Source organism: Talpa europaea, assembly GCF_964194135.1.
Source record: "Talpa europaea genome assembly, chromosome: 1".
Classification (NCBI taxonomy): Eukaryota; Metazoa; Chordata; class Mammalia; order Eulipotyphla; family Talpidae; genus Talpa; species Talpa europaea.
This window is the reverse complement of record NC_140073.1, coordinates 150,852,048-150,871,855: the sequence shown is the minus strand read 5'-3', so window position 1 is coordinate 150,871,855 and position 19,808 is coordinate 150,852,048. Positions and strand designations below refer to the sequence as shown.

The following is a 19,808-nucleotide window of genomic DNA, read 5'->3' as shown; positions in this document are numbered from 1 at the left end:
AGCCCGCGACCCCCGCAGGCGCCGGGAGACTTCCAGGCGGGCCAGGCTGTGCAGAAGACTCGCTGGAGCATTTCGGATGCAGTCTGCAAGGGCCTGCTGTGTCAACAGGGTTATTCCCACAGCACTGTATGTCCTGCCTCTGCTCCGGTCAGATGAAGCCGAGGCTACCCTTGAGGACCTGTTTGGACCTATCCATCTAGATGGAGCACAGATATTCTTATTTCACGGAGGATGGGGGAAGAGCTGGCTGTATTTAAATAAATGCCAGTTCACAGGGAGGCAAGTTGGCGACAAAGGCCAGATCACAAATGACATTACTGAAAACTTCATTCATTGGTTCCCAGCAGCCCCAACAGTTGAAGTCAATTCCTCTGCAATGCGCTGGGCTTCTGGATGGGTTGGACAGGAACAAATAAACAGGCCAACAAATGAAACTAGAAAGTAGAGATTTCCAACATTTCAAAGTGATTTCCCCTGTAATTTATTTTTCCATGCACTTTAAATAATTGTAAAACCATGACCCAGGGAGATTTAAAAACAAAACAAAGCCCACACAGTCGGCTCACAGCTCATCCCCATGTCAGGAAGGCTCACAGACGCTCTTTTCCAGAGAGGCAGCATTAGCATAAACACATCACACGTGAGCACACTATAGTGTGTTCTCTTCTGCATTTTCCAGAGACTAGAAATGCAGACTTTGGCAACCCTTTTGAAGAGTAGCAATTAGGGGGGAAAATATATTCAATAAGGGATTAAGAGCCTAAAAGCTATTAATGAATATTGAGGCGGTGATTCACAAAAATTGACTCCCCCTTGCAGTGAACTTCCAAACAGACCACTTTGCCCCAGTGGGGGTCCAGCTAGTCTTTGGTGTGTGTGTGTTAATGGGGCTGAAGCCACATGGGGCTTATTCAGGGGGGCACTCTGCTCATACAAAGCCTCTCCCTCCCTCCCCAGGCGTGCCTGAAGAGCCCCTTCCAGCCCAGAATGGACTCTCTCCCTCCACACACATAATGGCATCTCACAGGGGACGTGACAGGGCCGTCATTACGCACTTGGGAGAAAATTAAGGGCAACTTAATGAAACTTAGGTAAGAAGATTCATTTAAGTCACGGTCACCCCACCAGGAAGACTTGGCCCTATTTTTAAAGGAAACAGAGACAACCTAGAATTTTTTTTTTAATGTCCCTATTATTGGCCTGTATGGGAGTGCCCTGGGTTTTTGATTTTAAAAACATTCTTGTAGTTCCCTTCACCACCATCCCAGGCAGCCGCCTTCACATTTTCTATAAAAGTCGAGAGAGACGTGCCTTTATAATGAGTGGTTTTCTGAACAGCAAAGTGTTGGTTTTTCTACGTTGCTTGGGTCAGGGGTCGAAGAATCAAGACTTATTGGTAAAGACTTTTAGGAAACTTGCCTTCCTCATGTGGGGAAAAAAAAAGTCATTTTAGGGCCAATGAATAATTTCTCATGAGAAAATGATGCTCGTTTAGGTGCTTCATCTTGATGCATTTAAAGATAACAGAAGAAAAACTCAGTGAAAATTTCATATATGAGAAATGTTTTCCTTGCCTACGCGAAGGGAAACGTGTTCTATGCAGAGCGCATGTCCGGCCGATGCTCCCAGGCTGCCCCCAGGATGGCAATTCAGTTTAAGACGATGGGAAAGACAAAAACGCACATGCTACAGCGACATCTCTTCTCGGTGTGCAGCTGCACTTCCTAGTTCATTTGACCCTGAAAGTTTTTACCTGTGCTGTGGCCTGTTAAATATTTTGAGCACCTTCACTGTAAGTCAACTTCCTTTATAATGACACTTTTCTGTTTGCAAAAGCTTTATCACGTGACCCAAACTGGAGCCTTCTGCGCATTCATGGACTTGGTTTGAGAACATTTTCTTGGAAGAGGTAAAGTGGAGACTAGAACATAAGGCGCCGCTCTTGCGTGGTCTCTGGCTCTGGTGTGAGCATGCTGTCTCATAGGCTGGCCAAATGCACGGCTAGAAAAAGTTTGAATTAGGGGCTGGAGCAAATTGCCCCTCCTAGGCCAGCTGGTCCGTGAGCCTCTCCCAAATGCCTGATCACAGCCCTCACTCCACATGCAGCACGAATGCTGCCGTTTGTGGGGAAGTATTTTAAAAGGTCTGAAGGGGAAAACAGTGGAAGAGAAGGCCACGTGGGCTACCCATTATTTCCTTCACCTGGCCCGCTAGCAACACCTGCAACTATCCTCCCTGTGAAGGAGGAGCAGAGCTTTGGGTGGTTCCTCGAATCCGTTCCTACTGGTTAACCTTTTTGGAATTTCTTTCCCCAAACCTTGTCCCCCCACCTGTTGGTTGGGGTGCGCCTGCACTGCCCGTGGGATTTGCTCTGGGTGATGGGCAGGAGAGTGGGGGGCTTCCTTCTGGGGCCCAGCCAGGTCCTCAGCTTGGGGTCACGCTTTCCTCCGCCAGCGCTGCTCGCCCTCTGCTGCGGGCTGACCGCCCCTTCAGTGGGCCTGTCTCCTCATACCTTTGCCTCTCGCCGGTAGCCTCTGGCAGACATCTCCCAGCCGATGGAGGTCCCCAGTTTCAAATTCCAGTTGTCATTTCTCTAAGACTCCAACTTGCTTGTTCTCCTTGGCTTCAGACCCTGCAGCGACTCCCATAGTAGCAGGGCCCACAGGAGCTGCCACCACAGAGGCGGCTTCCCCTCAGATTTTGCTCCTGCTCTTTCTCTCTGTGATGCCCCTCGGGGCTGGTTACCTGGCAGACAACTACTTATTTTTAAGGATTGAATTCACTGAATTCATGGGAGTGCGAAAAGTGTGTGTGATTTCCATCACCGGGGAGACGGGCTTCCTCCCGCGGCTCCTGGACGTTACTGGACCTGCCCGCCTCTGCTGTCCACCCTCGCCCCTGCAGGCTCCTCACTTCTTTCGCTCTCCTGTTGAGACATCAGCCCCTCGCAGGCAGGGCTGTGCCTACTCACCGCCGTGTGCCCGGAGCCTGCAAGGAGCTGAGCACATGCTGACACCCAGTTCTTTCAGGGACAAGTGACAAGTCCGCAGGCACCAGCAGGTAGCAGGTGTTCGTGCCTGTGTGTGAGCTGCTCCCGTCCACATATGAGGTGCTTCCCCACATAGCGGCACCAACTTCTGATTTCAATACTGTAGCTGTCAATGTATCTGTAGCCCCCACCATTCTTTATTGACTGAAAGCCAACTGAAGGCCTTAACCACGAACCCCTCCTGAAAAGCCCCTTTTCCATAAACGGAAATCTCAGAAACGGTAAGATTTGAGAGAATTGGCTGAGGGAGGACTCCCCTGAAATATGGGGAGCTGTGGTGCTCTACCTGTGCTCCCCCACAGCCGTGCAAGCGTTTTCTAGCACAAAGCCGCCCCTGCAAAGTGTGTCTACATCTCACTGGTGCTTAGAAAAATAGTCAACTGAATGGTCCCCTAAAACTGGAGTTGACCAAAGATTTTGCTTTGTGCCTCCTATAGGTTAAAACAAAGCAAATCATTCTGCGTGTTCTGGGAGATTCCATCAGGTTTGTGTCAGCACACAGACTAAGTTGATAATTGTTTACTTTCATTTGGAATAGCTGCAAGAGTGGGAAGATGTGGGCTTCCCAGTTGGCTGAACCCAGTTCTGTCACTTTCCAGCAAGGTGATCCCGGGAGACTTACACCAACTCTCTGGACTCCATGTCCTTCCTTTATACAACAGGACAGAACAGCTTCTCTTGCATTGAAAATTAGATTATATGCCCAGCACATACAGCTACACCATCTATTTAAAATAATCACTTGCAAAATATTTTTTTTAGAATAGAATTATATTGTGATTCTCACAGGGCATATAAATTACTGATTAGAATTATTTATACCTGGCCAATTCGTAATGTCTTTGGGAATGCTATTTTATTTCAATTCTCAAAGTTACTGTGCCACCAAAAAAAAAAAAAAAAATCACAGTTTCCTGCAGGGACATGATCAGGAAGTTCTGCAGGGAACAAAACAATTGACATTAAAAACCAGAACTCTGCAATCGTCACTGTTATTATCTGCCAGCGATTCTGCATAATGCAGAAACCACCAAGGCTGGCTGCCACATCCATGTGAGCTGCTTGAATTTTATGGTGCTTAAATTTTTAATGATTCATAAGAAAAAAAGTGAAATGTGTCAAATAAATGGCATCCCTTTCTCTAACCTATGGTTAGAGAGTTAAAGACTTTCAACATGTAACATTTGCAAGATGCCTGGTCTGTTAGTGACACTTACATCTTTGTTGTATTATGCTTTGTACTATTACATATAAAATTCTGTGACCCCTGAAAACAACCCTTTCCTCTGTGCATTGATTTTCTTTCACACCCAAGTGAGTTTACTTTTTCACCTGCCTTGGAGAATGTGGCCTAATATAAGACAACCAAGCTGACCCCATCCCGTGTGGACGGACGCCATCTTAGGCCCGTGACAGGTAACTCCCTCCCCCTGGGAAGATGGCCAATTTCCCGAGTTTCTTCATGTGTATGAACCACCCTGTTCATCTCAGTAGAACAAAGATGCATCTGGGGTCATTCATCTTACACAAGCGCGGTCACACATACAAGCAGGGTGAGCGAAGACCCCGCCAGGGTGGCTCCAGCGCCCTGGGCCTCTGTAGGTAATTGCAGCGGCAGGAATGGCACAGAGCAGGGTCTCTATGATCCTTTGCAGACGGGTAAAGGAGAGCCCTGGAGCCCTTGGTGGCTTTTTCAGGCTTTTATTGAGCTTTTTACAAGGCAGGGGTGTCGGGAGGGTCACAGGCCTCCCAGCCTCCAGGGAGTCTTCACTCTTTCTGGGCTCTCTGGCATTCTCTGTGCTCTCTAGTCTGCTGGTTCTCCTCTCATTCCCGTTCTTCTACTTTTTGTCTCCTGGTTTCCCTGACGCCACCTTTATAAGCCCAGCCTCAGCCCAGGAGTGCGCACCTAGGCAGGCCCACACCCCACCCCAGGTGCCCGCCATCAGGCACGCATGTAGGACGCAGGGATCCATCATGAATGCTAATGGTGGGAGGGCGGAAAAGCCTGATACTTTTTCACTTACCCCACAGTCATGTACCCGAAGACGCTTTACACATGCCTGCTTTATTCTTTTTCTTTCTTTTCTTTTCTTTTTTTTTTTTTTTTGTGGGACGCTCGCCAGCGGCCGGGGAACCAACCCGCGCTGCAGAGGCTGCAGGCAGCCTCACAGCCCAGCGCTCAACCGCTGTGCCACCAGGGGAGGCCCTGTCTGCTTTATTCTTTGGACTCAAATAACCTCCATTTCGGGGACATGCTCGTGTCCACAGCTGCACACCTACCTTCAGGCTGGCATGGTGGGAAGGCAGGAAAGGGCAGATGGGCGTGGTGTGGGCAGAGTGTAGAGAGTGACCCTTTTCTGGGGCAAGAATGGGATGCTGAGCCCCCCAGAAGCACTGCCCTGCACACAGTGCTGGGGGTGGGGGAGAAGGAAACCACGCCTCAGCCAGAGGGTCTGCACAGCCGCCGGTGAGATTCCTGTGCGGTGGGCCGGACCCGGGGCCTCAGCTGTCTCGTGAGCTGAAGAATGAGACCACCTGCTCACGGCGTTGATTTGAGGACTCAAAGGAAGAGCTATAGCTTCGGAGACAGAGCATGTAGGGTGCTGCTGCTTGTACACTTAGTGACTGGAGGTGAGGGGGGTCAGGTGTTGAGTATTCACTTGCAGCCTGTGCTGGATCCCGAGTGGGGACAGACGCGGGGCAGACGGGGGGGTAACTGTTCCCCGGAGTTGCTCCTTTTCAGTAGGAGGCAACTTCCGTGGCATCTGGTCCAAACTTAACCTGACAGAAATATTTAACATTTCTTGAGCACCTACTATGTGATAGGAACTGCGTTAATCCCGTTACATCTGCTCCCTTTAACCTCTTAACTACAGTATTTTACAGACCAGGAAACTGAGGTTTAGGGAGAGCAGCAACTGGCTCGAGGCCATACTGGTCAAACAGCTCCCTGGGAGCCTGGGACTCTGGTTTTCTGTGGAGAAAGTTTGTTCTCTTACCCTCCACAGCATGGCATCCCGGCTTCCCCGCAGGTGGCCTGGTTAGGAACTAGAGGGCTGAGGTATATGTCTCTGAGGCCCTGAACCGCTGTCATCACTGCTGTCATCACGTACCAGGTCAAGCGTGCCCAGGCGGCCCACTCAGTTCACCCTGCACTGCTTTCAACTGTCCTGGCAGGGGTGACCATGGGGAGGCCATCAGGTTGGAATCATTTTGGAGGGAGCCCAGAAAGTGTGTCTACTGAACGCCTACTGGGACTCTGAAGCCCCTTGAGGCCTAAGGCCAGCCATTCAGGGGAAACTGCTTTGAGCTGGAGAAGGAAGTATCAGGAGGCCCTGACCTGGAGACCCAGTCACCGTGGAGGCAGCCACGGTCACCATTTTTATTCTCCCATTTGCCAGAAAGGCACCTCCTGCCACAGGTTATTCTAGGGGTCAACTTGCATCCTCAGTGCTGAGATTCCACTTACAATTTTATCAGCTAAAGATTTATTTCTCTACCGGCATTCATTTTGTTTGGGAAAAGTAGGTTAAGTGTTTATTTTTTAAAGATTCATTTTTTTTTTAATTTATGCATACAAGAACTGGGGTGTAGGCCAGAGGGATGGGGGGGTGGTGAGAGGATTCACCAGAGACAGAGTGGGGAACAGAACAGGTGGATCTACTGAAATACACTGCTGAGGGGAGCAGCGGGGAGACAGGAGAGGTCTGCTGCGCCATGTGGGTCAGCTCCCTGGCTGGGGACTGAATTCACCCTGAGTGGCTGTGGGTAGCTTCATAGTGCTGAGATTTAACCCCTTGCGCCACCGGGGAGACCCAAGGAAGAAGAAAATGTCTGGCCCCAAAGCCGCAATACACACAATAAAGGGTGTAACCAGCCTGCCAGGTGGGGTGCAATTTGGACCCATTTCCTCGACGCTGGTGACACGAAGTAACTATAGCAGCTTCCTCTTGTGGCTCTTCGGGCCAGGCCTACTCTTCCACTCAGGGCCAGGGAGACAGAGAGGGCAGAGCCGCTGGGCAGCTGCATGCCTGCGCCCACCTCTTCACCTCGCCCAGCCTCGGGATCTGAATTGAAATGAGACGACCGTCCTCGACTGAGCAGGGCGATCGTTACAGTCCCGGGATAAGAAGGATCGTCTTCTAGCGCTTCTGTGCGCAGTGAACAGTGAGACTCGAGCCTGTCAACTACCTGAGACCAGGTTTCTTCTTCTGTGTCATGTTCTCTCTTATCTTTCGATGGATCTGGCGTCCTACTCACCTGTCTACCTGTCTTACAGATCTAGCCCTTCCTTCCTTCCTTCCTCCCACCCACCCGCCAATCCACTCCCTTCGGTAGGGACACACGATTTACTCTCCTGGAAAATTCCAAGTCTGTAACACAGAACTATCCACTATAGTCATCACAAACCTTAGCGCCTCAGGATCTGTGGACTCATTTTATAACTGAAATTACCCGTTGACACCTTCCTATGTCCATCTCCCTCCCGCGGCCCCCCACCCCCAGCAACCACCATTCTAATGGGGCTGATTTTTGCTTCCAGACCCCACACATAAAGTGAGGTCATACAGTTTTCTTTTGTGGGGCCTATTAAAATGCAGATTAAGGTTCATTTCGTCTGGGGGACACAAGAGCCACTGGCCCTGCAGGCCTGGGGCCCGCACGCTGAGGCGCAGGGAGCTTGGCCCTGGCGCTGATCTTTAATGAGATTCTGGGACTCTGAGTGTTTCAACCGTCACCTGCTACTGCGGGTGTACAGGTAATTTAAGTCGCTGGGGGAGAGGCTCTCGTGGCCAGCATCTCAAGGTTAAAGCAGGATACTGACTTCCAAGGGCCTCCAAGAAATACCAGCAACTCTTAAGTCACAGACTTCTTGTTTGATTTATTTTTATTTTCAGCATTTCCCTGCAGGCATACAGGAAATATTCAAGGAGAAACAAAGTGAGGGAAAGAAAGAACTCCCACTTCCTAGGAGACCCCAGCCTGCAGACATGCGCTGGTTTCAATGCAGAGGAAGGACCCCCATCAGGCTCTGCATAGAGCAGGTGGCAGAAGTGGGGTCCTCAGGCCATGTGGGTGCCCCCAGAGTAGTGCAGCCTTTGCAGGCCACACCCCACTTCTGCTTTTATCCTCCCATTCTCCTCCCAAGCAGCAATATGGATCCGTATCACACTGGATGTTTCCATGAGCAGCGTTTCAGTTTTCCCTTATAAACTGAATCATGGGTTCCCATCTGCCACCTGCCCAAGAGGTCAAGGTCACGTCCTTCCCGGTGCTATACCCACAGACGCAGCACACACGCACCTGCAAAAGGACGCCAGGCAGATCGATGGTGTTCCCAGGACACCCCGGCGATGGTGTTCCCAGGACACCCCGGCGAGCCTCCCTGCAATCTCGAGTTCCTGGAGCAGGCTGCAGCACTCGGGGGAGTGGGGGCGCCTTTAGATGGACACACACAGTCGGGGACCTTCCCCCCAGCCACTCAGAAGGGAACCTTATGATGTTGAACTCAGTCTCAATTTCGGGGATGTGTTTGTTCCCACAGAGGTATCACTACCTTAAAGCTGGCATCGTGGGGAAAACGGGGATGGGTACAGGGAAAGAGTCTGAACTGCAGATGCCAGTGTGTGGGCAGAGTGGAGGGTGACCCCATTTTCTGGGAAAAGGATGGATTCTGAGGCCCCAGGAAGCCTCAGAACCTTATGAAGACTTGGGGAATTCCGTTTCCGTGGGCAAATGCTTTCCTTCCTTCAAATGATCCTTTCTTTGACGTGACTCAACAACAAAATCAGAACACCTACCATATCAGTAAGCAACGGGCTTGTCTTTTTTAGGGTGCCGCTGGTGACAGCGTAAATGAGCTTCTTCTGTTTCAGTCCCTGGACACATGACGGCTCTGTTCCAGGCACCGCATGGAGACGCGCAGAGACATTCCCGGGCCCTGCCCTCACGAAGCTGACAGTCTAGAGAGAGTAGACAGCTTACAACATGAGGGGAACCAGCAAGTCCAAGCGGCCTGTGGGAGCCCTGGGAGGACGACCCGACAAGAGTAGCAGATGGGACAGGGACAGTGTCTCTGCAGGAGGTGCCAGGAACAGGACAGGGAGGATCTGAATGCGCCAAGACAGAGGGAGAGGCTGTTCCGCGTGAAAGGACAGGACAATTATGTCAGAAGTTTGGGGGAAGGCCAGTCAGCGGAAGCGCAGACTCGCAGTGAAGTGGAGGGAGGGTTCAGGGCTGGTTGGAGCCCCCTGGTTGGGGCTAATGACCTGCGCTTGACCTTTTGGTGGTGGAGAGACAATAAAAGGTATTGAGGTACTGAGTGTAGATTTTGTGGAAGATTAACTGACAGAACTTTGAAGCACTGAGCGAGGAAGTATTTTAAGTATTGGGCTGAGTGATGGACTGAGAGATTTTAAAGTCTTTCTAAACAAAGTCTGTGATTCTAAAATGAAAGACGAGGGGCGAAATCAGGAAATGGTTGCAATAATCCATGGCAAGGGGAAGAAAGGATGGTGGGTTTTTAAAATAGCTAATTGATAGGATTCTTTATAGAAAACTGTCTCTCTCAAGAAAGAGAAAGCCCAGAAATGAAGAGGCAGCTGGGCCACACTGTCTTGGTCTCACGATCCTCACCCTTGGGGTGGCGGACCCCTCGGCTTCCTCCTCCTCAGGCGGCGGGACATGTGTCAAATATGCAGGTAGGCCCCAATTCTACTCGAACCAGCCCTGGGCTGCTGGGTCTGAGCCTCAGCAGCAGACAACTGAAAAGGAGGGCGGAAGCTTGAACAGGACTTTGGAATCACAGGTCACATGGCCCAGGTGGTCAAGAGGAAGCAGCCTGAACCACTCCCTCCTCTTGAAAGCCAAGGGAAGATTCTGAATCAAGAGCCCTCATAGCTGACTGACCACAAACTGTGGGAACTGCTGAACAGAACGTCAGGCAATCACTCTGAAGCCCAAAGAAAACAAATTGAAAAAACAGCTCTACATGTTTACTCCCCATTAGAGATAATTAGTCTAATACACTTGCTGTTGTCTTTTTTAACCCAATTCCAGTTTGTGGCATCATTTTGGGAGAATCCTTATTGTAGGAAAAAAAGATGAGATGGGACACTGAAAATAATACACACGGGTTACAGGCAAGCTAATAACTGAACAAAGTAATTATAATAATTTCCAGAACATCTTTACGGTAGTGCTAAGATAATTGGTTTATATTTATAACTAAAACGACCTTTCGCACATCTCTGAAAGCTTGGTGATGTTTCACTCCATAAATAAAGAAGGCGTGCATATTCTACCACCTCGAAATCCAATTCTGGTGTTTTCAATCTGACAAGTCAAACAGGGCCAGGAGCTACTATTACTGCAGTCAACAACAATAAAAAAAAAAAAAAAAAAAAACAAAAAACCTTCCATAGACTCGGAATAAACTGCCATAAGCAGACTTTATGCAACTGAACAGACACTTTGGTGGTAAACTAACATTTGTTGACATCCACCTCCTGCGCAGAAGGCGGGTCTCGGTGGAGCTGAGCACAGATCAGAGAGCCGGGAGGTGCCTTGACAGACTGAGCTCTTCGCCAGCTGTGGGAACCAGCATGTGGGGCTGGGGGTTGCTCTTCCTGGGTCATGGGAGTCAAGTTCCCAGAGTTTGGCAGAGAGAGGAGTGACATTTCCCTGGAACATTTAAATTTAAAGGGTTTAAAGCGACCAGACTCACAACTACAATTTGTATTATAAAAGGCTGCAGCTTTGTATCAGTTAGGAATGAAGCCAAGGAGCTGAGTTGTCAGGGGGAGGTCAGATGCCAGGGGTTTTCTTGACTCATTTATTGGCAAGGGACGAAGACTCTCCCAGGCCAAGTCATACAGAAGTAAATGGTCTGCCCCAAAGTTGTCAACTGTATATAAAGAAAAGCTGAGAAAGCAACACCCCCACCCCCCCAACGTCAATGTAGAGTGCACCGTGTGGTAAGGAAGCAGGTGATTTTAAGCTGTATATGTATTTATTTATGTTTCTGCTTATATTGTGAACTTTCCCAATAGACAGTTTTCTTATTAAGTCTGTTTTCTGGTTTACATTTCCAATTATTTATTTCTTAACTTTTTCTTCTTATATAGTTCATTTTGCTGACTGCAAAAAAATACATATACATACTTTTTACAACAGTGCAAAATTATTATAAAAACCCATGTACTCATCCCGCAAAGAAACCTGTTAACACGTGGATGTATTTCCTTCTCGATGTTCGCTTCATGCATACACAAGGCACATATATATTACTTTTATAGACAGAAATGACATAAATGCTAGATAAAATAGAAAGAGCCTTTTCTGTGCCCAACTCTCTTTAAAAAATAAATATCTCAGTGACAGTAAAACATCAGTGATATTTGACTTCGTGGAACCCGAGCACCAGGAAACCCCCTCTGTGATCTGGACCCACGCACGGTGTGGGTTCTGATTCCCTGGGGGCCAGGGCAGCATCGCGGACGCATGGCAGTTACAGTGGCTGATTAAAAGGCACTTTTATAGGGAAAAAAGATGCTCTCTCACGAGGGACTTCTCAGTGACCAGCCCACGGACCGCCCTCCCTCGGCTCTGCACGTGGCATTTGGTGCTGCTTAAATACAACCACGACTTGGGGCGGCGCCTCACTGGAGGGGCGGAGTAGCCAGGCTGCTGGGCCGATGGGAGTGAGCCGGGGGCTTTCCACCTGAGGCTTCCCACCTGAGGTGTTATTCAAGCTCTGCCGGTCAAACATTCTAGAATGGCAGAGCGACCAAAGGACTGAGCAAGTGTGCTGGCAACAGCACCTGGACATGGGGCGCAGGGCTCAGGCAAAGGTGACCAGGACAGACACAGCCACTCCTGGAGTGTCACCGAGGCCTCGAGCCAAGACTGCAGCCTTGGGCCTCACTTCCTACCAGTAGAGGGTGAGGTGCAGACAAGTGTGGGCCTGGTCTGGCAGAGGGTGGACAGGAGTCTGGTGCAGGTCACAGTTTTTAGAGCCAAAACCAGGAGGGGCTCCGCTGGGTCGGCAGGGAGAGAAAGGGGGGGGGAGCTGGTCCCTGTTTGGGGGAGCTGGTCCCTGTCTGGGGGATCTGGTTTCTGTCTGTGGGAGCAAACAAGGCCAGAAGGCTGTGCCCCGCAGTCGGCAGCCTGCTTTGCAAACAAGACAAGCTGCCATGTATTCAGCTTCCCGGGGCCACAGAGCACAGGCCTGGCAGGTGGGGTGCCCTGCTTTTGTTTCAATGAAATGGGAATTTGGGGGTCAACCACATGGGCAGCCACCTCACCACCAGGCCATGCTCGCCAGGGCCCCGGCTCCTCACTGGCTGTCGAATCTGTGCAGTCGCTGTCTCCTCATCTCTTCCTCCGGGGAGAGCCGGAACCCATAGGGCGGGGGGCTGCTCCTGGTGTTTCCTGTAGTGAGAACACAAGGAGAATCAAAGCTTGTCCATCACTCTGGCATTTGCAGTGTACTGTGTCCTAGAAACCTGGGGGGACAGTGGCTTGAGTGTCACCTTTATTTTAGCATGAAACAGAAATCTAACAAGTGCAATTCGACTTCAGCTGTCAACAAGGAGTGTCAACATCAAGCAAATATTTTTAGCACCATCCTGTCCGTGAGCCAACTGGATGCACCTCGAAGCTTCTGAATAATGTCCCCTCTTTCTTTTTCCACTGCTCCATAATTTGCATCATTTAACTCCACGAGAGCGTAGTTTGTTTTTGTTTGTTTTTGTTTTTATGCACAGGACTCACTTGTAAGCTGATTTCTCTCCATCACCTTCTTGGCCTCCCTCCCACCCCAGCCCTCTGCCTCCTGACCCTCCTCTGACTGGAGTCCTGCTTGAATCATCACTGGCCGGGGTCTCTGGGGGCTGCAAACAGACCAAAAATAGAATTTGTGATGATACAAGCCTTTCAGCTGCTCTATAAACACACTCTCCCAGGCATAGTGAGCAGTAATGAAGGAAGGAAAAGACAGAACTTGACCTCAAGGAACGAGCAACCTACGTCTACTGACAGCACCCACGTTCTCCACCAGGCAGCCACGTGGGGTATCACCGGCAGCCAGGGTAAGTTTTTAAGCCACAAATCTGATTTTAAGGCTGTGGACCTTTCCATTCCTGTGCCTCTGCTAACCAGTGGGCTCGCGCTGAAGGCCCTCTTCCATCATCTGCATCCCCAAAGGGCTTACTCAGCTTCCAGGGCCCCAAATAGCCCGGCCTCTGAGCACCCCATGGAGGGGACTCCCCTGCTGTCACCCTGCAGCCCGCAGTCCCTCCTCTTGGTGCTCTGCACGCACCAGCCACCGCATCCTGCCAGAAGGGCTGCGTTTGTCTTCTCTTCTCCCTCCCCCTGGCACCCCCAGCACTACAACAGCAGGGAGCAGCTCTGGCCCTGCTCTCTCCCCAGCACCTGGGACAGCTCTGGACACGCAGGAGCTGTTCTGCAAGGCAGGGGCTTCACGACTGACCCGCACCTGCCGGGGATCCTCGGGTGTGCAATACAGCCCACTAGCCCACGGGGACTCTGGCATGAACACCGGGGTCCGAGCACTCTGGCAGCACTGGCCTCGCAGGGAAGGGTGGGTAGGCCGAGGGGTGGAGCCAGGAGGAAAGTCAAGGGAAGGGCTACTCCTGCTTGTTCCAGGTGGCACCTTTACAGCTGCATCCACATGACAGACTTTGGTGGGCAGATGTCCGAGAAGCAGCGTGACGCAAGCTCACCACTGGCTCTGCAGTTGTCCGACAGGGAGAAGGAAAGGCAGTCAGAAGGTGACTTCTTTTTTATGGCTAGTGCTCACCTGTGTCTGGTGTCCTTTCCTGAGACCCAGGAGAACCCCAAGGAGCCCTTCCTGACTAGGACACCCCAAAGTGAGCTGGCCAGGAAGCCCTGTCCTCACTCCTGCAGGGTGAACTCTTACGCAGTGTTTTTGTTTGATACAGTGAAATGTGTCCATTTATCAACTTTCATTAAAAATGATGTTCAGACACACTATAGGCTTGTAAGACTTTGACCATAAAGATTTTATGAATACTTGGGAGATCTGAAAGTGTTGCTGGCTGTGGTTTTTGCCACATGCGCTAGGAAGGAATGCTCATTGTTCAAAGTGGTGAATGCTTTGAAGTTACAGGGAAACTTGTGAATTTATGGCTTAAAATTGCTTCAGATGATGAGATTCAGATCCTGCTTGTCTTTTATAGTTGTTGCGAACAAGGCTGTCTTCACTGCACTTCTGAGCGCAGGCCAGCTGGGCGGGGTGAGGCTAGGACTAGCTGTGGGCAGAGTCTGAAGCAAGTTAGACGTGGCAGGTTGACGCCAGGCCATGGGACACGAAAAGAGCTCAGTTTCCAAAGGGAATCACCACGTACAAAAGAAAAAGCCGAGAATGACTGTTTGACAAGGGGAATTCAGGATAGGATTAGGAGAGGCTCTCCGGAAGAGCAGCCAGCGCAGATGCTCCCTGGAGCCAGTCACAGGGCCCTGAGGAGGCAGCAGAGCCAACAGAAGGAGCCACAACCACGCGCTGAAGGAGAACACACAGCGGCCTGGAGAACCCCCTCCATGAACCCACACCCCAAGCACAGACTTGGACCTTTCTTTACGATATTGGCACGAGTGGGCATTTATCTGTCTTAAATTCAAATAAAAGGATGATAAAAAAAGACAAAGGAAACAACAAAAACAAAAGAACAACAATCAATCGCTTAGCCGGTCTTTGGCAGGTGCCCTACTTCAATTAACTTTACTTCCAATTTGGCAATTAAAGAGGTTCAGAGAGTGTTAGGGACGCACCTCAGGCCACAGATCTACAAGGAGAGGCAGCCCTGGTTCCTGTCCTGTCACCCACCACCGTCACTTCTTCCACAGCAAACACGCTACTCCCCTCTCACCAGCCCCTACCACCTTGCCAAAACCCACAGCGCCCTTTTCTGGGTGGCGAGGTGGGGAGCTCACTGCTATGTTAAAACAGAAAAAGAAGACCCAGCCTGCATCCCCGACCTTACGGATCCTGCTGTTGCCACAGACCTGACGACACAGTTCCCACAGGGGCCCCTTAAGCCCTATGGCTGTTGGAGTGGCCTGGCTTTCTCCACAGAAGTCCTTGGGTGTAACAACACGACAGCCACCACAGCAACCACAGGGCCTTTCGAAGCCTTCCAACGCTGTGTTTCTGAGAATGTCAAAGCCTCCACGCTGGCTGACGAACAACTCTGGTGCTTCATTTCCGGTTCTGAACATGACGCTGGTCTTAATCGTAGAAGTTCATTTTTGTAAAGAAAATCTCTGTAAATTAATCTCTGATACTTCAGAGGCAAGAACACGTGCCAGGGGCGGGTGTGAGTCTGCGGGTCAGGCCTCGCTGGGACGGGCTCCCTGCCGTTGCACCCAGGTCGCCTCGGCTCTGTCTTCCAATGCCTCACCTTCTCCCTCATTTTCTAGACCTTCTCTATACGGTGCATCTGTGTCATGTGACCTGGTACTTCTCCCCATCACTGCAAAGACAGTGGAGTGCACAGCTGACACCTTTTCTCCGTGACTTAAATGAGGCAATGAACACTTCCAGGCCCGAGGAAAAGGCCCTGCTCGGATGAACGTGGGGCAGAATATGAGTATTTATGAGCCCTGTCTCTGTGTTCCTGGAAATAGAGGTCAGCCCTCAATTTTACTCAAAGAACCAGTGCACGTGCTTCAGAAAACCCCAGGAACAGCGCCCCGTTTAAGACAACTTAGCTCAATGATAGTACAAGTAGTGAGATCATAAGATTTATCGATTCATGGTTTTTGATGAAAGAATGTTCAGTTCTCCATCCTTATGTATAATGCAGGAACCTCTGCATTTTACATCTAAGGGAGGAGAAGCAATTTCATCTTGATAAGAATTGCTAAAAAGAACACCAGGAGGGGATGGCCATTTTCCCTCCTGTTCAGCTTCTCTGTAATGAGTGCGGTTTAATTTGCTGGTATTCATAAGCCCGTGGTCTGAGGAGCGCGCTAGGCCAGTCAGAGAAATCACACAAAGTGAAGTCTCGGGGTGGGGCACCTTTCTCTTGCATTAGGAAGTTAAAGGGCAATCACTTTAAGTGAAATTCTTCTTTAAAAAGACCAGGAAACCTCTAAATAAATCACCAGGGTTCCCTGGGATTTCTGCTGTCAAGTGAGGGCTGCAGCAAGGGGACCCACATTCTCTCTGCCAAGAATGTCACTTTATTATAAGCCACGAGTCACAGGCTTCCAAAATGCCTTCTGGAAAGGATGGCTGCTAAGTCAGTTGCAGACAAAGACCAAAAGGACCTACAAAAAACCCTCGATTTTCTCAGCAAGACCTTTTCTGGAAAGGGGAAGGGCAGTAAAACCCCTTTTCTTTCTTTTTTAAAAGATTTATGTATTTATGCACATAAGAACTGGGGTATAGGCCAGAGGTGAGGGGGGTGAGAGGATTCACCAGAGACAGAGTGGGGAACAGAACAGGCAGATCCACTGAAATACACTGCTGAGGGGAGCAGTGGGCAAGGCAGGGGAGGTCTGCTGCGCCATGCAGGTCAGCTCCCTGGCTGGGGATGGAACCCGTGCTACAGTGGCTGCAGATAGCTTCATAGGTTGCGTCTTAACCCCTTGCACCACCAGGGAGGCCCCCAAGACCCCTTTTGTTTATGAGAACTAATAATGCCTCTGTCTGACGGTCTGGCTAGCCATCGCTTTAAAAATAGCTGGAAACTCACCTAAAACTTCACTACATTCCCACAAATGGGCGTTTCATTGTGGTTTACAGGAAAGATAACATTTTCTCATGAGTGAGAAAATGTCATGTTTCTTCTCGACCCATCCAGTCAGCGACCCTGGGCATGTCGTGGGTCTGAAACAGTATCTGGAATCTCAAGATGGGGGGCTTCAGGATGGAGATGCACCGCGTCGCTGCCAGCTGTGCTCCCGTCCCCACCGCGGGACCTTTCATCACCACCTGTGACTTTAAATCCACAGGTTCAAATCCAGTTAGTGATTCATGTCACCTAAAATACAGGATCCACCATGCCAGGTCTACTGCTTCTTATAGTAGAAATGAGTTCTGGTCTGACCTCCAGAGCAGAGAGAAAACCCAGGGCCGGCAAGGTAGGTTGTGAGCAAGGGCTGCAGCCCACGCCACTCATGCTCCCCTTGTAAAAAAAAGTACACGGTGTGTTTAATTTTCATGAACTTAACATATAGGACCACCCAGATGAAAACACAGCCTGCTTCCTGCAACCCCACCTGCCTCTTCCACTCGCCACCTCTCATACCCACCACTAGCTACCCTGACCTCTAACAGTGAGATTCGTTCTATCAGTTTTTGCCCCCAAATGGGTTCAAGCAGGATGTACCCTTAGTGGCTGGTTTCATTTTACACTATATGTGTGAGACTCACACACTATCATGAGCAAATTTTATTCTATTGATCTCTCCAAGTGGAATTTCCTTGTTCATTCTACAGAGGAATTGAGGCTGTATACATGAGACCAGACAATGCTAGGAAAAGCAGGAAAACCCCTCAGAATACAAAAATCCCGCCGTGTTATCAGAAGCTCCAGGGGGCAGCTGCTGCCCGGCCCCACTGATGCTTCTGGCGGGGACGTCACACCTGCCACAGACAGGGCCGTCGCGGGGCACCGCGAGGCAGCTCTGTGCCGCTGCTCGTGGGGCTCGACTCCGTGGAAGCAGGCCGCGTGGGCCCCACACGTGCTCCCTGCTCCTCTCCCACTCCTCCAGCCCTAGACCCTGACAGCTCTCGGCCCTGACCTTCCTCTGTCCAGACAGACAGAGGAGTCCCCACGGCCTCTCTGCCTTAGATTTCCTGACAAGTTCAGGTGGGGCCTGATGGCCCCTCAGCCAAGTCCCACTGCCAAACTCCTACTGACTCTTGATCTTGGGGATGTCTTTTAGTAGGTTTTACTTTTATTATTAAAAGGAGGTGGGGAGAGAGAGAAATGGCTGAGAGAGCATTTCAGTTACAATACACTGAGCTCAACAAAATAAAAATCTCCTCCTCCTAAAACACGCCGGTGCGGGCCCCACTGCTGAAGGCTTGCTGTGCTCTTCGAGCCCAAGAGGCCTTCAGCGGCCCAGACCTCATGGGCAACAGTCGCCGTGGCAGCAGCTAAGGGGCCATGAAGGCAGGTGTCAGCGCGGGATCCCCACCCCTCAACAGCTCCATGGGAGTGGTATGGGCGAAGACAGTCTTTGGGGTACAGTGACCAGAGAGCTGCCCAGCACAGCAGTGGTCCTCAGGTGTAGATACACCTCCTAGCTGAGGACCCCTTAAAAACTCAGGTCACCAGACCCCACCAGCAGGGGCCCCTGGGCAGGACATGACGGCTGAGCTCGGGAAGCGGCGCCACTTCAACGAGCACCTAGAACTTCTGCAGCAAATCGCTGAGAACCGCTGGAGGAGAAGCGGCTGCTTCACCAGCCATGGGCCTGCCTCCGGCGGCCACTGGCATCTGGACAAGTCCCGGCTCCTCCCTGGGCCCAGGCTCCTCTGGGACTGCACGTTTCACAGCCTGCACCGAGGTGCTCGGTCCCAGCGCCACTGGACGGGCCAGTGCGGACAGGCCACACCGGCACCCTGCCTCCTGGACCGCCTGGACCTGGCAGCTGTGCCGAGGTGAGGCTGAGTCAGCCCGCCCGGCCTGGCTTCCGACAGCTGGCTGGTTGCTGGCCGGGCTGGGCTCCCTGGCACATTCCTCTAACTCACGGAGTTGAACTCACTGCCCCTTTCTTCTGACATGTTAGTTTTCAATCAGCTTTTTATCTGGGAATCATTTGAGATTTACAGAGAAGCTACAAAGACAATACAGATAATCTGATTCCCCTAAGTTAAAACTCTGCATTAACAAGGCGTGTTTGTCAACACGAAGAAACCATCTGTAAGGATGGGCTGCCTTACTATGAACCGAGTTCCAGAGCCCCTCTGGGCTTCACCCCTTTATAATGCTTCAAGAGCCAACGCAGGAGCCAACAAAGACTGAGCTGTTTTATCTCAGCCCCTTCTGGCCTGGGGAAGTCTCTCAGGCTTTCCATGCTTCTTCCAACTGTGGGAACCTGGAGGCGCGCCGGGCAGCAGTCCGAAGAACGTCCCTGGATTTGGTTGGTCTGATGTTGATGTCTTTCCTTGTGATCAGACTGGGGCAGAACGCTAGGGGAGGAAGCCAAAGGGAGGCGCCCTCCGCCTCGTCCTATCAGGTGTCCCTACCACAACGGGACTTGTCACGGGCGCTGCTGGCCTGGAGTGCTTGGCTAAGTACTGCTTGCCAGGCTCCCCCCCCCCCTTCCAACCTTTTTGATGAGTTCCCATGGGGGGGAACAACACTTTGACTCTTACCCCCAAGAGTTCCCAGGGTGAACTGGAGCACCCCAAGCCAGCTTTGTCACGTTCTCTGCTTGGGGACAAGTGAGATACGGTAGTTCATTCTGTCCTTCGCTGGACCCCAGGCCCCTGAATTCCATGTGAAGCGCTCGCTGCACTGGCATGCACGCGGGAATCCCCAGGACAGCTGTGGGAGAGTTTCTGGTGTTTTCAACCTGCTCCATCCTACACTGCTTTGCACAATGCTGAGCCACAGCTCAGGTTTTTCTTTCAAACGAAAATATCTACCCTTCGGCTTTACTCCAGCTTTCACATTTGCCAGCAGGTGGAAGCAGAGGCCCGCGACTCGGAATCTGCTGCAGAAAAACTAGGACAAATTCCAGTCAACAAAGCAATCCG

At 50.9% G+C, this 19,808-nt stretch overlaps 1 protein-coding gene across 1 annotated transcript in view; it reads right to left on the bottom strand.

The window, feature by feature from the left end:
* Positions 1-12,305: 12,305 nt before the first annotated feature.
* Positions 12,306-19,808, bottom strand: part of RHBDD1 (rhomboid domain containing 1) — a gene marked incomplete at its 5' end in the record, with an annotated part of 94,450 nt that continues 86,947 nt past the window's right edge. The window contains one exon of the mRNA XM_084229188.1: positions 12,306-12,481. Within this exon, the coding sequence (XP_084085314.1) occupies positions 12,387-12,481 (95 nt within the window). The 3' untranslated portion in view covers positions 12,306-12,386. The remainder of the gene's footprint in view (positions 12,482-19,808) is intronic.